Below are 17,226 nucleotides of genomic sequence, written 5' to 3'. Positions count from 1 at the left end.
TTTTTTCTCTCCCGTGCTGCAGCGAAGGAGGGTGCTAGGGTTGACTCTATGCCAAAGGTGGCGTTTGGGGCTCTGAGCAAGAGAATGTCGCGGGAAGCCAGGACGTTCACAGGCGGGGCGAGGGGGTTGAAACCGAGGGGCGTCAGGCCCGGCTCCCGCGGCGCGGCGGCCGCCAGGTGGCACCAAGGGCCCGGGGCCTGGGCGCCTCCCGCGGGCGGCGCGGCGGGGCGGGGCGGGGCAGGAAGGGGTTAAGGAGCTGGCTGAGCCGCCGCCGCCGCGGCTCTTCGGGGAAACCCGGCGCGGGGCGCGGAGGAGGGAGCGGCCGCGGGCTGCGGGGCCCGGCCAATCGGGCGGCGGGCCCGGCGCGCGCGGAGCAGGCAACATGGAGGGAGGCGCGGCGCCCGGCCGCCCGTGACGCGCCGCTGTCCGGCCCGCTGGTCAGCGAGCCCGAGCCGCCCGCGGCCCCGCGGCGCGGAGATGAGCAGGTCCGTGGCGCTGCTGCTCTGCTTGCTGGGCTGCCACGTCTGGAAGGCGGTCACCAAGACGCTGCGGGAGCCCGGCGCCGGAGCTCAAGGTCGGTGGGCGGCGGCGGGTCCGGGGGCTTTGTGTCGCGCAGGGCCTGGCGCAGAGGCGGCGGCGGGAGGGTTCGGGGCTGCATTGTAGTGGCAGCGGCCCCCGCAGCCAGAGCGGTGCCGGAGTCGCGCGGCACCGCCGGGCCTGCAGTCCCGGCGCAGCGCTCCCGAGGGGGCGGCGCCGCCCGGGGACGCGGGGCCCGCCGGGCAGATGCTCCCCGGGGGCTGGGGCGGGCGGGGGTGCGGGTGGCACCAGCTGTTGTTGCTGCTGCTGCTGGTGGCTCGTCTGGATGCAACCGAACGTCCTTTCCTTTATGCGGTGATAGGGACACGCGGCTCCATCGCCTTCTCCGTGGAAGAAGGCGGCCCAGGGCTCGTCACCGCCGCTCCCCATTCCCGACTAGGGGCTTGGGTCCTAGAATCCCAGCTCAGAGGCTGCGCTCGGCCCTTTTGTTGTGGCGGGCAGCGGGTGGCCGCCGCTCCGGGGTGCCCCCTGCGCCCCAGGACCCGGAGGTCTGCAGCTGCTGCCTTCCACCAGCCTGCCGCAGTTGGGAAAGTTTCGGGGTTTTCTCCCTATCTGATGTCTTTCCCAGACCTTTAGGGATTTGCTCAGCGGCCTAGAAATCATCGAAGAGGAGAAAAATATTGGAACTGGGAGGCCCTAATCACTTAAAAAAAAAAATCATATCCTTTTCTGTGTGTCTCCAGCTCTTGCCTTTTGTCTAATCTTTGGCCTCTGCAAATCTGCTTTCCAGCCATAGGAGTAATGTGGTCGCCTCTGAGAATGGCTACAAGACTGTCTTTTGTTTTTTACATATAAATTTATCTGGGGGGAAACCCCGGAGCTTCCTTGGCATGTTTTAGTGGGGATAAAATCGAGTGCTTCTCTATTGCTGGCCTTTAGAAAAGGAGATTGAGGCCCTCGGATCAGCATCTGCATCCAGGCGCCTTTGGGCCTCTCAAGTCTCCAAAAGGTTCTTCCCTATGGCCATGAGACCCCCAAGATCGCTGGGGTGTGTGGCCTGCAAAGTTGGACCTGCACACTGAAGGAGGAGGAGGACTCCAAACCAGCGTTCTCTTGCTGGGACCCTGCCTTATCCTTTTTCTTCATGCTAACCCTTTCCTGGTGCCAGGACCAGAGAAGCCTGGACCTAATACTGTGACAGGGAGGGGAGGCTCTCTCCACAATCTGGGTTTAGTTTCTTACCTACATGTTGAATTAAAGGTTTTTGTATCCATCACTTGACTGTTCACTTGCTGGCATCTCTCAAATGCATTGCTCTTCTAGAGTTATGGTAGAAAATGACCATTATGATATGTGTATAAATTTAGCAATACATTATGGAAAGGGGGACATTGACAGGGTACAAAAAGGACCCATATGTCTTTCATGTAGGAAATGAATGCTTATGACATTAGATCATCAGCGTTGAATCGTAGCCTCTTTCATTTATACCCTACTGCTCTTTTGAATCAGCTATTTTAGTGAATATGATATTTTTGCCTCAATGAAGCCATTATTTTAAAGAGCAGGTTGGATTTTTGTCATCGGAAATAGTAATATATGGAAATATTGTTTGTGCACTTATAAAATTGAGAAATATGTGGCTCCAATTTCTTTTTTAAAAAGTCACCAAAAAACCTACTAGATTTTAGGTCTAAGATCATGCTTTACTGAATCCTTGCTGCTAAACCCTCAGAAATGGAAGATTCTGTGAAGTGGAGAGGAAAACAGTCAACCTGTGAGAATTTGCCTTGGCCGAATATCTTAGTATATGGTATGGCTTCAGTGGGATTCAGATGTTTTGGAATGTTCTTCCCCTTGGATTACTTCATTGACTTGTTAGTTAGAGTAAAGGTAAATTTTTTAAGGTGTTGAGCCCAAGAGCTATATCAGAAGTCAGGATCTCACCATCCATCTGAATTTGGGGCTAGTCATTATTCAGGGAATGGACAATTTCTCTTTTGACACATATGGTTGCTTTCAACCCACTGAGTTCTTCAAAGCATCTTGATATTTATCACTATGTTTTTCCCCCCAGTGCTGGGAATTGAATCCAGGGCCTTGCCAGTGCTAGGCAAGTACTCTACCACTGAGTCATTTTCCCAGCCCATCACTCTCTTCTAATAGTTTTAAAATGCATGTCTTCTCTGTTCCCCTGGATCTTGGACACTGCATTTTTCACAGAAGGTTGTTGATTGTTTTGCTCATAGTTGGGGCTCAGGTAGTGCTGAATGGATGAAAGGTTGGAGATGCTAATGTGTATACCAGAGTGCAACCTGAGATTATCATAGTTAGCATGCATTTTAAGAAGGAAAGTTCAATGTATTTTCTCCAAAACCTAATTTGTAAGACTTGTTTTTGTATTGTAGAAACAAACTTGAATTAGATTTAGAACAGGCGTTACACACACTTTGTATACCAACAGGGTTTAGAAATCACATAAGTCAAACTACTTAAAGATCTCAAATGTATAGAAACCATACACTCTAGTATTCCAACTAGATTCTTGGGACTAAATGATACCTTCTTTATTAAGTGAAAATTATAACATCTGGAGAAACCAACATCTGCCAAATTTCTTGGCATTACTTTGCTGTTTATATATTCAAGATAAAATTCAAGTTTTGGCTTTAGATTCTCTTACTGTAGCTGCTTTGAGTCAGCAAAGCTATTCCAATGCAGTGGTTAGTGGCCATGTGATTAATACCATTAATATGAAGAATATGATTGGGTGTTTTTATTAAGTGGCTAGACGAGTTGCTCTGAAGTGTTTACAGTGTCTTTTGTGGAAATTTTACAAAAAGTGTTATTCAAAAGTATTGACTAACTTTGACTTTCAGTATGTCTTACAAAGCTGCACAGAGAGAGCTTGATAGAGAGGGGCCTCTCCTTGAAGAGCAGTAAGCTGTGTAGATGTACTCTATAGGGATATGTTTTTGAAGCCCAACACTATTTACTTGCCAAAAGAAAGGTCAGTACTAGGTGAAAGACTTCATGCTCAGACTTCTATTTTTCCATCTTTATTTTGTTGCTATTATCTAGTTTGCAATAACGTGTAAACTTTTTGTTCCTACAGAAAAGCTACAGTCTGTCATAACATTTGAGTGAATGATTGGCTACCACTCTTTTCTCCAAGAGCTCTATTCTTTGCCAAACTCAAACTTCAATTATTAGACCACTGTGATCAGTTGAAAGACTGAAGCCATGAATGGAGGGCTTTTAGAAGGTCCAGCCAACAAGCGTGACTTAGGCTGACATTATATTAAGAGCAAAGAGCATGACTTTTTCTTTTTTCCTTGTGGTGCTAGAGATGGAACTCAGGGTCTCTTGCATGCTAGAAAAGCATTCTCCCACTGAGCTTCATGCCCAGCCCAAGAGCATGCCATCTAAACAAAAAACTTGCATCTTGGGAACCTGGAGAAGTTAGACTGACAGAGGCCACTGGGGCATCATTGAAAGCCAGATGTGACAACTCTATGCAGAAACAACTGCAACAACTAGGGGATTTCTGACAAAGTCTTGGAAATGACTTTATAGTTTGTTTGTTTGTTTGTGTTGAGACATGGTCTTACAATGTTGCCTAGGCTGACTTCACACTCCTGGGCTCAAGTAATCCTCCTGCCTCAACCTTCTGAGTAGCTGAAACTATAGGTGTGGGCTACTGTGCCCAGTTAATAAATTATATTTGTAATCCTACTTGTTCTGTAATACTTTGTAATTTATAGGCTACTAGCTTAAAATCCTAACCAAAGGTAGAAAAATCCTGAGTGAATTTCTTTTTCTTTCCTTTCTTTTCTTTTCTTTTTTTTCAGTACCAGGGATCCAAACCAGGGGCGTTTACTGAGCCACATCCACAGCTCTTTTTATGTTTTATTTTGAGACAGGGTCTCAATAAGATGCTTAGGTCCTTGCTAAATTGCTGAGGCTGGCTTTGAACTTTCAATCCTCCTGCCTCAGCATCCTGAGCTGCTGGGATTACAGGTGTATATTACTGCCCAGCTATGGAGTGAATTTCTAAACTAATAGCTGTCAAATGGCTTTCTGAGTTTCAATCAGCTCTTCTTTTTAATATTGGTATGTCTGTACATCTCTATAAATCAAACTCTAACAACTTTATCATTGTTGGCAAATACTAAGTAATTTTAGTAAGTACTAATTTACTAGTTTTAATAAAAAGCACATGGAATTCAGTTGGGCATCACACATGTATATTGGAAGGAAAACTTAGATAAACATTTCAGAGATTTAGATGAAAGGATTTGTGATGACAACCAGCTCGTGTACTTTTTGTGAAACATGTTTAGTGGAAATTTTTATACACACACAGTTTGATCAAGTTATAGAGAAATATTGTAAACAAATCATTTTCACTTGATTTTTACCAACTACTTCATGACTTGAACACCACAATTCTTATTAAATTATTTTGTTCCAGCAAATGTGGAACTGAATATATATTTTTTTAAATCAAGCTTTAAGTAGATCAGTTAAGTGTATGAAATAACTGTTTTTAAAAGCAATTCTACACTCTGACCCAATTCATGCCCTCTATTAAGAAACGCCTAATATTTTGAAACCCAAATTTGCAAATAGGCAAAATTTAAGGCAACTACCACTTTAGAAAGGGATTTCTGTCGCAACCCCTCGCCGGCAAGGGAAAACACGACACAGGATTCTTCTTTCAGCAGTTTATTCAGGCCTTGTTTCATGTATCATCTTCTAGTGACACCCCCCCCCCCCAGCGCCCAAGCACAGCCTAATAAAGCCTCCCGCATACCAATCCCAAGCTGCCACGTGGATCTCTCTCATAGGGTGGTAAGGGATTGCGCGCCAACTCTCCAAAAACAGGAGTTGTTTATCACAGGCCACAGTGGAAGCCGGCACCATCTTCTAATGGCGGCCACGATCTATAAGAATGGCTTACCACAGATTTCTAATAAGTTCTTTTAAAAAAGCAGTTTGGCCAACATGTTTTGAATGACTCCATCTTTCTGTGATCAAGTATTTGCCAGCTCCTCTTCCTCTTCGATTCAAGTCAGTCTGCCAACAATTGCTTTTTTTCTTTCATTTACCCCTCACAAAATATATGAACCCTTACAGATTACAGTAATTAGACCTTTCCATGTGGGGAGCTCCACCTTTGCCATCTCTTGCCTTTAGCTGGTATCTCTTTTATTTCTTTATATATATTCATAGACACTTTTAATTCAGAGTGCCAGGTTTACCTTAAACTTCTCATCCTGCACCCTTCTCTAGCCCAGCATATTTTCTTAATTGGACTCAAAATCTGGCTATCCCCTTAAATCCTGTCTCTGCCTTGCAGTCCATACAATCTATAATCTTACAAGTGCATTTACATAGCTTATTTTAGTGCCAGCAGGATCTTGCAGACCAGGTCTGTTTTCCTTGTTTCAAAGATGAAGAAGCCAGCCAAGAGAAGTAAATTGACCTAAGATAATGTACTGCCCAGGCACACAGAACCTGTGACAGGTAGAATAATGGCACCAAAGATGTCAGTGTCCTAATCCCCACAACCTTTTTTTTTTTTTTTTATGGGAAAGGGGTGGTTACTGGGGATTGAACTCAAGGGCACTTGACTCCTGAGCCACATCCCCAGACCTAGTTTATATATATATTTTTTAAATTCAGAGACAGGATCTCACTGTATTGCTTAATGCCTCACCTTTGCTGAGGCTGGCTTTGAACTCGAAATCCTCCTGTCTCAGCCTCCTGAGCCTCTGGGATTGCAGGTGTGGGCCATGGACCCGGCCCCATAACCTTTGAATATGTTACTTTACATGGTATAAGAGACTTTGCAGATATGATTCTGTTAAAGATGATGAGATGGGATGATTTCTTGTCAGGAGTGGTGAATAAATCATTACTTTGAACTGCAAAGTCCTAGGCAATAGACACCCACTTTGGGAATTTCTGGTGCAAGGGTACCAAGAAAACTGCCCACTCTGAACTACTTGTGTGGGTGGATCCAGTAGAATCAGGGATCTTTATAAAAGGAAGGCAGAGGGGTTAGAATCAGAGGATATGTGATGATGGAAGCAGAGGGTCAGAGTTAGAGATAAAGGATGTTACACCACCAGCTTTGAAGATGGAGGAAAGGTCCATGAGCCACCTTTAGAAGCTGGAACAGACCAGGAAACAGGTTCTCCCCTAAAGCCTCCAGAAAGCATAGTTTTGTGAACATTTTGAGATTAGCCCAGTGAAACTGATTTGGAACTTCTGATCTCCAGAATTGGAAGATAATAAAGTCAGATTGTTTTAAGCCACTAAAATTTTGGTAATATATTATTGTAGCAATTGGAAACTATATAGACCCAAACGCCTAACTACTATAAAAAGAGATAACAACTGTACTGCCTGGACTACTTTTTGGAATCAAGCTGCTAAAGATAACATTTGAAAAAAATGCATGGGGTTGTTGCATCTGTTTAGCAAAATTCTGCCAAACTGGAGCCATGACATGAATCCTTGGGGAGCACCTCAAGGGATTACCAAAATAAGTATTTTTCATTCAAACGAGATCAGAGGGCTGCAGTGTTTCTTTTCATAAGCAAGGTACATCAACTCGGCCATGTTCCTTCTAGAGTTTGGATTCACTTCTGCAGAGAGAAGTTGGTTGACTTTTGAACCCCCTGTCAAAAGATATTTTTAGAAAGCTTGCTTGCTTGGAAGCTTTGCTCGAATTTTTGTTGAAATATAACTCTTGTTAGCAAAACGAGTTAGAAGAAAGTGGTGATCAGATGTCACCACAAGCTCTCAGTGTCTTGAATTGTTAGGGGAAGCCCTGCCCTGCCCCCCCCCCCAACTTGAGTAGTCTCCCAGTTGTCTCAGAGGCTCAGAACACACCCAGTATTTATTCACTTCTCTTAGGCAACTGGGCCCCTCTAGCTCCAGGGCGGGCACCATTTAAACAATTGAAGGAGCCCCATGCTGGCAAGGGCAGGTGCAGTGTGTGAACCAAGGATAAGTCTCAACCCTGAGCCTGTTAGGGAACACAGGAAAAGAACAATCACTTGGTTTTTTCATTGAGAACAAAAGAATTAAGTTGAGTGTAGACAAGTGAGGGAGACAGGCTGACCCTGGGGCAGGTCCCCAAACAGCAGCTGAAGAGGTCCCTGGGGAATCAGTAGAGAGTGTGGAATTCCACCCTGTGTCCCTGGGAAGGAGAAGGATAGGGACCTGGCTTGGCATGAGTTTCCCACAAAGAAATAAATTCAAGAATGGAGAGAAGCTAGGACCTTCTTTACTTTGGGGCTTTGGCAAAAAGGTAAGTCAGTGGAGAAGGGAATCACCTGGTAGCTGAGTTCCTCGCATGTTGGAGTAGCATACATACCCCACCTACCCCAACCCTCATTCATGTCGACCTGAGCCCTTGTCTGCCTGAGTCTGTTCTTTTGACCCAGACTCTTTTTCACATTCTCTCTTTCCAAACACCCTTTTATCTAGTTTTCTTTCTTGCAGAGAAATGTTTGAGTAGTTCTCATTTACCCAGAGTATAAAGCATGAATTTGTAAGTCTAGCCTTTCCAGCTTCTCTTGGTCTTCCTCAAGCATGTGACTTCTCCCACCTTTACCTCCTGTTCTTCACTAGTTTAAATTATCTTCTCTGGTAGGATCCTCTTACCATTCTTGTACATCCTCACTTCCCTTCACCTACAGCCTTTTTCTGCTCTTAAGATCAGGTTCCCAATAGCATCTGCCCTATGAAGACAGAGTGCCAAACTACTTATTAAGCCAAAAAGAGGTGGCACATGATCAGGGGGAGGGGGTAGTATATTTTTGTGTAAGCTCATTTCAGAGTTTTTACCCTCTTACGTTTTATAGTCCAAGTAGAAAAATAAAAGAATACACTAACGTTCTTTTTATGTAATTACGCAAGATGAAACCTACCAAAGCTTGGGTGGCTGAAAGCTGCTATTGACTGTCAGTAGTGTTTATTTTTAGGCATTTCAAGGACTCACCCACAGTAAATACCAGGATGTTTTATTAAGGAGAGTATATATATGTGCAGCATGTCCGCCTGTGTTCCTAAAAGTGGTTAGATAGAAGAAGTCCTCTTGGTGACTGGATGTTCAAGCCACTGCAGCATAAATAGGGCAGTCCTGTGCTACAATGATTTCCAATTTCAGTTGGTGCCCAGAATAATAATTATGGAGACAATTAGGTTAAGCTCTCTCATATTGTATAATCTGTTTGGAAAGATAAGATTATCAAATGTAAATTTAATATATTCATCAAGTGTTTCGAACCCTTACTTTTACAGAAAATGTAAAAAGATATACTCAAATGTGAGAACTCCAAGATATTTTGGAATAGTGAGAAGTAGCAAATAGCACAGGAAAAGATGGCTTAGGACCAGATACTTTGCAAATGAGTACTGAGTATATGGAAGATTGTTTCATTTTATTATTTTGCTGGTCTTATTTTAAGCTGTACTGCAAAGGAATAGAGAAGTTTAATGAGGAAACACATAACTATTTCCAAGTCAAATGAACATTTTTATTTGTTTACACACACACACACACACACACACACAAGATTTAAGTAGTGATTGAATTTGAAGTGGGGGAAGGATTTCTAATTTTGACATGGCTGAATGAAAGACACTGAACGTTTTTATTAAAACTATCCTAAGTCTATAAGGTGATTCATACTGATAGACTTCTGATTTCAAAAATAGCAGTAGTTGCCCAGTCTCAATGGATGAGGGTCACTCTCTGCCACTTTATGCTGACAGTATTAGAGTGGCTCTTTTGCACCACTTAAGTCTCTCCTTTCAGAGAGGAAGGCCAAAATAGAATGTTTTCTAATGGAAATTTGTCTTAACAGAGAAGTAAAACCATGTATATTGGGTCTTAATATTTTATTATTAAATAAAATTTATTATTTCGTTGTTGATTAATAGTTATCATTCACTTTTAATGATATTCTGTTAGTAATTTGGATGAGGACTTGGTCAAGCCATGGATCATGCTTTCTTATGAAATAAAGTTAAGAAGGAGTTTGCAAAATTTAGATCCAAATAAAAAAGCTTCTGTGGGCAGTAACTCTGGCAGAAACAAAATTTCAGAATGGGACAGATTAACATTTCTTTTTTAATCAATGGGAAAAAGAGTTAGATCCTTTAGGTGACCAAAAGTTTCAAGGAAGGGCTGTTGTGACTTGATTACTCCAGCTTCCAGGGTGATCTTGGGTTGTCCTGATGAAGACATGGCTCTAGAAAGTTCATTAGGACATGATCCTACTGTGTTATGAGCTGTCCTGGCCGTCCTTGGAGGATTGTCATTGGTCCTAGGGAGCAGATTTGAGATTGCTGTTGACACTGCTGGACACATCCGATGAGAACATGTTTATCCTTACCACATTGTAATCCACTTGTGACTTTTGGTGAGGCGGGGTTGGATTGGCAGGCCTCTGTGCACAGAACCCTTCAACAGTAACCTCACTGTCCTTGGTCATCACAGGCTCAGCTCCAGAATAGCTGAACTGAGTTCAGTGGATGGAGAAGTCCAGGGAGTTTTTTTTTTTTTTTAAGGATAGCAGCTAAATGGGTAGTTTCAAAGTCTTGTTCATGAAACATGGACCAGTCCCAGAGAATATTTCGCTTTGAAGGAAAGAAGAATCAGGGAGACATGTAGGGAGCTTGAGATATTTTCAGGGCCCATACATTAGTTTTCTATTGAGGCCTTAACAAACTACCTCACATTTAGTGGTCCAGAACACCCATTATCATGGGATAGTTTTCATGGGACAGAAGCTGGGCACAGCATAGCTCAGAGTCTCTGCTGGGAGCTTCACAGGGCCAAAATCAAAGCTTCTGCTGGGCTTTGTTCTTTTCAGAGGCTCTGGGGAAGAATCTGCTTCCAAACTCATCCAAGTTGTCCACATCCAGTTACTTGCAGATGCAGGGCTGGGGTCCCTGTTGCTCTGCTGTCTGTCAGCCAGGAGCCTTTTTTAGTTCCACAAAGCCACCTACAGTCTGTCACCTTGTGGCTTCTGTCGCAAGCCAGCAGCAGCACATTTCATCCTCCCTGTGTCAGGTGGCTCTGGTTTGTTCATCTGCTCTGCCTCTGACCACAGCCAGAGAAAGTCCTTCACCTTTAAGGGCTCATGTGGTTAGATTGGACCTGCGGGATGATCCAGAGTAATCTCCCTATCTCCTGAAGCACTTCACTTTAATTACCGCTGTAGTCCCTTTTGCCATTTGACAGAATCCATTTCCCGAGACCAGGTACACAAGGTGTGCACATTCTGCTGCCACAGCCCTAGTGTAGTGGATGGGTCATGAATCTCCAGTGGACAGAGGCACCTGCCACTGGAGGTGTCGAGGAGGTGGAAGACTGCTCAGCATGTTCTCTCGGGAATTCTGGAAAAGAGTTCTGGGCAAGTGACTTCTTGCGCCTTTTGCCCCTAGACTTTAGAAACCTGGCGTGGGCACACAGAAGAAAAACACGAGGCAGTTTATGCAATATCAAAAGCTATTGTAAAGTACTGTATTCAAAGCCGAGTTTTGTATTTTGATTCTGAGAACTGAGGAGTAAATTTATTTAGATAATAAATATTTAAGTAGGATTTATTAAATATGTATTACGTGTTATTTAAATAATATTTAATAAATATTTATAATACCTCAGTTGCACTTAACATTACATCAGCGTAATAGAGACAAGGACTCTCCTGGACATGGAAAAAATAACAGTAGCAATTAGCTAATGTGATGGGTGCTTATCACTACACAGAGTAACTTGACAGATTATCTTATTTAATCTTCACATCAATCCTTTGAACTATAAATGTCATTCTGATTTTATAGAAGAAGAAGGTGGGGTTCAGAGAAGGTACATCCCTTTCACAAAGTCACACAGTAATGGGCATAATCCACTGTGTTACAGGAGGCCACCTAGCCTTTACCCTCCGACTATGTCATTTTATGAGTTTGAGGATAAAATTATAATTTCACAGTTTTTTTCTATTTATTGATTTATTTATTGTGGTCCTAGGGATGGTACCCAGGGCTTCACACATGGTATGCAAATGCTGTACCACTGAGCTACATCCCCAGCCCCAATTTCACATAATTTTAATCATCGTGGTATTCTACCAATATAAAATGGGGTTCTTAATTGTCCTGGTAATTTTTTAAAATTTTGATTTGTTATGTATGACAACAGAATGCATTACGGTTTGTATTACACATATAGAGCACAATTTTTCATATCTCTGGTTGTATACAAAGTAGAGTCACATCCTTCATGTCTTCTTATACGTACTTAGGGTAACGATGGTCATCCCGTTCCACTACCTTTCCTATCCTTATGCCCCTTCCCTTTCTCTCCTTCCCCTTTGTCCTGGTAATTTTTAAGAAGAAAGGCAAAAAAATACCCCCTTATGTGGTCCTTATTTACCATTGATCCACGGAGAGTGACCTTGAACAGTTATTTGCTGAGCATCTCCTAAGAGCCAAGTTTGGAACTTGGTGCTGTGTGGCATCCAGATTTGTAGAAGAGTTCATACAAAGAACTCTCAAGGGCTCTTAAGGGATGTTCAATAGAGCAGTGTGGGTTTAGGGCTATACCCAGCCAGGGTTCCGGGCATCAATTGGCTTGGGTGCAAAGTCCAGTAGTGTTAGAGAATCCTGGTCCGTGTTTGAGCTCACCATTGGCAAGTTGGAGGTTGAAAAGGATATGGTCCTGTGCAGAGCAGTCACTCAGGGATGACTGTTTGGGATTTATGAGATGCCTTTTTCTCTTTTGGCACAAGGGGAGGAGTTTAATTGCTCCAAAGTAAAATAAAATAAAATACCAGTATTTATTTAGTATTTTAACTTATTGTAAAAAATTGATCTTTTTCTCTATTTAAGAAAAACTCCCTGGTTTATTTTTGCTTATACGATAATCCAAAAAGTAATTTAAAAAATGATTGTTTTATGTGAATATAAGCATTATCCCCAACTTATGAAAATGTCATAAAAGAGAAGAAAAAAATTTTGCAGGGAGGGGCTGGGGTTGTGGCTCAGAGGTAGAGTGCTCGCCTACCATGCGTGAGGCACTGGGTTTGATCCTCAGTACCATATAAAAAAATAAAATAAAATAAAGATATTGTGTCCACCTATAGCTAAAAAATAAATATTAAAACAATTTTTTTTACAGGGAATACCCTCCACACCACTTAGATTCTGCAATCAACATTTTACTATACTTGCTTTATTACTTATCTATTCATGTATTCATTCCTTGTACCCATCTATTAATCATCTTACTTTTTGATATATTTTAAAGTATATCTCAGCCAAATACTTCAGAATGTATATCATTAATAAATGTTCAATATTTATTTTTCTCTTAGAAAAACTTCTAGACGAGGAAATACAATAATTATAAGTGTTAGCATATACATTCACCTGTGCAACACAAACCCTTGTCAAGATCTAGAATATTACCACCACTTATTCTCTATCCCAGCAAATCTTTGCCCCATTTCTTTAGGGTCAACTTCAGTTCTGATTTTTGTCTACCATAGTTTGTTGGTTTGTTTGTTTCTAGAACATGATATAAATGCAATCAAGACAGTATGTACTCTGGTGTGTTTTATTCACCATAACATTTGTTGAGGTCCACCCATGTTGTGGCTTATGTCAGTACAATAGTGTGTTTCTTTTTATTGCTTAATAGTTTTCTGTCATGTGGATACTCCAGTTCTCTACTGATGAACACTAAGGTTGGTTTTAGTTTTGGCTGTGAAAATTTTATACAATTCCTTTGTGCACATATTTTTCATTTCTCTGGAGAAGATACTTTGGAGTAGAATTTCTGGCGAATAGGGCGGGTGAATGTTCAGTTTCATAAGAAACTGAGAACATTTTACAAATTGTTTATATCTTTCTGTATTCCCATCAAAAAATGTGCATGATTTTCACTTCCTCTACCTTCTTATCAGTATTTGGCATTGTCTTTTTAATTTTGGCCATTTTTGAGGACAGCTATTTATATGTTTATACATATATTTTTTTTGTCAAAAATATATAGTACATGCATTTTACTTTCTACATATAAGTGACTGGAGTTTCTCAAAATTATTGAAGCATTTTTAGGAAACAAAATTGAAGTTTCTCTGCTCTGTTTATGTTTATTCTCAACAATATTTTAATGCAAACTTTTTCTTTGCTATTTTATTGGCCCCGTCACAGTTTCGAATTATCTCAGTGGCTATCCTGCCTGATCATGCAGAACCACTTCATCACGTACTTACTGGTAGCTGCTGTGGATTCATGATCAGATGCAGCCTGACAGGTGAGGGGACCCCCAACTGCCCAGTATGGGGTTCCCTCTGACTTGGCCACATGTTTTAGTCACCTGCTCAGTAGGCACACGCTGGGGCTGTCTGTGTCCCAGAAGGGGCTTTATGAAGACAGTGCCCAGTGTTGATACCATTAATTGAGTCACCATGTGACCAGGTTAAAGCTTGGTGAAACCTTGGCCTTTCAGAAGGAAGCTCATGTCATGTGCAGATTTGGTGGAGCTGAGCTGTTTTAGCCACTGGAAGTTTGAGATTGAGGGAGAAGTGGGTGTTGGTTCCTGTCTTGCAGTTCTATTTCTTCCTCCTGTGACCTTTCCTAACTTTTCTATTTCAGAGCCATCTACTCCATTTAAATTGTTTCCATTTAGAGAATGGTCCTGTGCAGGGGCAGTTCCCCTGTGGTATACACTGCAGCCCTTTTAGTAGAAATATTTTCACCAAGCCCTTTGTCTTTGGACTCTACATAGGCATATGGAATTTGTGGTATAAATAGCCCTTCTGTTGTTTATATTAAAATAGAGATTTTTTTTAAAAAAATGATTTTTTTTTCAATTTTAGGGCATTTCCTTGCTTTGATGCTCATGAGCTATGTTGCTCAGTCTCATTCCTCCTTGTGGAGCTCTATATTAGGAGTTTAATGTGTCAGAAATACTCTAGATATTGCTGATTGATCTATCATTGTTAGTATTTATCACATTTAAGGTGTGGTTATTCACAATTGTGAAAACAACAGTTTTAAATAAACCCAAGTCTGTTATTCCCAATATTAAATACAAAAGGGCCATATCTGCTCTTTAAGGATGGCATGAAAGAAATCACTTGTGTTAAATAGCATTTGATTTTTAAAATATTACCATCTAATCAGAGGTTGGAGGTGATGGGATTTGCGATGCCTCCTTTAGAACAAGGTCTTTCACTCTTCGCTGGGCGGGTCAAGCTCCTCTCTTTGTTACCTACCATCTGCTCTACATGTTTTTGCATGTGTGATAAGGCATATGGTTGAGGGATAGAAAAGTCAATGCATGCAACTGGTGAGCGTGGAGGACACGGTGTCTGCAGTCTGGCCAAGTTTGCAGCCCATCTGCCAGAGCACAGAGAGCCCTTTTAAAAAGCGACTTTGCTCTCCAGGCCCTGTGTGGAGAGCCCCTCTGTCCGTATTTTGTCCAAATGTTGCAAATATGGCTGCAGAAAATTAAGTCTCTCCTCCCCAGATGATTTTGATGGCCACCGTAGTTTTATGTATATATTTTCTTTCTTTTACCAAAAATGTAAAGACTACATAGCGAAATTAAGCTCAGAAATCTTTGTTCATTCGCCTCTTGGCAGAGCAAACTGTTTGAGGGGCTTTTTAATGCCCACTTTATATTTTCTTTAGAATTGATTCTTCTGCCAGAACTTAGATTTTTAGTTGGATTTAAAATTGATAAAAAAAAAAAAAACTCTCATTGTGTACTTTCTCCACTATTTTTTTGAAACTGTTTTCTTCACTGTCTTGAACCTCATTTGCCTTTTAAATTAAAAAAAAAAAATCATTGCCGATACCATTACAGTTTTTTCACTGTCTTCATTGAAATCTAGATGTCACATATAAATATTAAACCACAGGCATTCTAAATCAGTATGTGTTAAAGTGTTTTATAAATGCAAATTAAACAGGAGAAGGGAGTTCCTAGGTTTTGGACAAGGACTATTATTTATGAGCATGTGTTAGAGAAAAATGTTATTAATTGGGTGGGACTTCTCTCTACTCATATCTTTTCATTTCCAAACAGAGACTCTTAGAGTCCACAGGAGAAAGTCTTGAATTAAATACTTCTCAACTTTATCCTTTTGCTGACTGCTGCATGGCTGATGAGCCCTCTTTTCACCCATCCATTGGTCTGCTGAACAAAGAATCTACACTTTTCTTATTTTTCACCACTGAAATGTTGATATCATTATTATAAATGTGCATAGTCCTTGAGAGATTTTCAAATGCTTTCAGATCCATTATCTGTTTGGCTTTTCATAATCCTGAGAGGTATTCAGGAGAGATATTATTAAGAGATATTATTCCTTTTTATTTATTTTTTTTTCTGGAATGAGCTGAGATTCTGCATTTTATTTTATGTCATTAGTTTATTTAAAAACATATCTGACATGCTATAGGAGTGGAGTAGTTTGACCTATTTTTCAAAGAGATTGACCTCTTAAAACATAGCTGGAGGGCTGGCATGTACGAGGCCTTGGGTTTGATCCCCAGCACTACAAAATTAAAACATAGCTGGTTATTGTAGCCACAATCTGTGCCCTTTGGGAAGGTGAGGCTGGCAAATCACAAGTTATAGGCCATCCTGGGAAATTTAGTGAGATCCTATCTTTAAAAATTGAAGAGCACTGGGTATGTAGCTCAGTGATAAAGTACCCTGGGGTTCAATCCCCAGTACCGAAAAAAAAAAAAAAAAAAAAAAAAGGAACAGAAAATCCAGATTGAAAGTACACAGTTGTAGTGACACATACCTGTAATCCCAGTGACTTGGGAGGCTGAGACGGGAGGATTGTAAATTCAAGGCCATCCTCAGCAATTTAGTGAGACCCTGTCTCAAAATTAAAAAAAAAAAAAATAGAAAGGGCAGGGGATGTGGCTCAGTATAAAGCGCCCCTGGGTTCAATCTTTGGTGCCTGCCACACATACAAAAAAAAAAAAAAAAGAACACAGTCATCATAATTAGGAACCAACATTTGTTTCCCAGGGATTCCTGCATTGGCCTCCTGAACTAGAGGCTGTGAACTCCCCAATGCTGTGTCCCATCATGGTGCTGTAGAAAGCCCTAGGGAAGATAGAGATTGACAGCAGGAAAAAGGATCACACAAAGTGCTCGCTTTGCACAACCTTGCTGCCCTGCATGCTGAGACTGCATTTTAGCAAGTTCCCAAGGAGGTGCTGGTTTAAGGGTTCGACTTTGAGTACTGGGTGTCTGTGCTCAATAAATTCTGCCCTGAATGCACTTGTGATTCTCTACTTCAGAGTTGAAAAAGCAAGAGGCATCCAGTAGAAATTATCTCAGAATTTTGGTCTTTCCCCAGGCTTGCAATTATGGATTGTGATCCTCTCCTGGAGTACTGGGTGGCAGCGGCAGGGAGGCCAGCTCCCATTGGCAGGGTTGTCATGTTGTTGCCACATGTAAAGCCAGCTGTGCTGTTGGTGTTCTGAGCATATGTAAGGTGTGCAGGGCTAAGCTCTCATGTTCAGTAGGGTGGGTGCATTTTGGCTTTCCATATTTTCAATCAAGCATAGGTTCACTAGGGTGCCTGCATTCTGTGAAACATCTATATCAAATACAGGGCCTGGTAGAAA

At 41.8% G+C, this 17,226-nt stretch overlaps 1 protein-coding gene across 1 annotated transcript in view; it reads left to right on the top strand.

The window, feature by feature from the left end:
- The first annotated feature begins 394 nt into the window (after positions 1–394).
- Positions 395–17,226, top strand: part of Fam171a1 (family with sequence similarity 171 member A1) — a 117,038-nt gene continuing 100,206 nt past the window's right edge. The window contains exon 1 of the mRNA XM_046448364.2: positions 395–574. Coding sequence (XP_046304320.1) covers positions 478–574 — 97 coding nt within the window. The 5' untranslated portion in view covers positions 395–477. The remainder of the gene's footprint in view (positions 575–17,226) is intronic.

The sequence above is a fragment of the Marmota monax genome, unplaced genomic scaffold, assembly GCF_021218885.2.
Source record: "Marmota monax isolate L192 unplaced genomic scaffold, Marmota_monax_Labrador192_F-V1.1 WCK01_AAM20220418_F8-fsc00066, whole genome shotgun sequence".
Taxonomy (NCBI): domain Eukaryota; kingdom Metazoa; phylum Chordata; class Mammalia; order Rodentia; family Sciuridae; genus Marmota; species Marmota monax.
The sequence above is the reverse complement of the archived record's forward strand: the minus strand, read 5'-3'. Positions and strand labels throughout refer to the sequence as shown.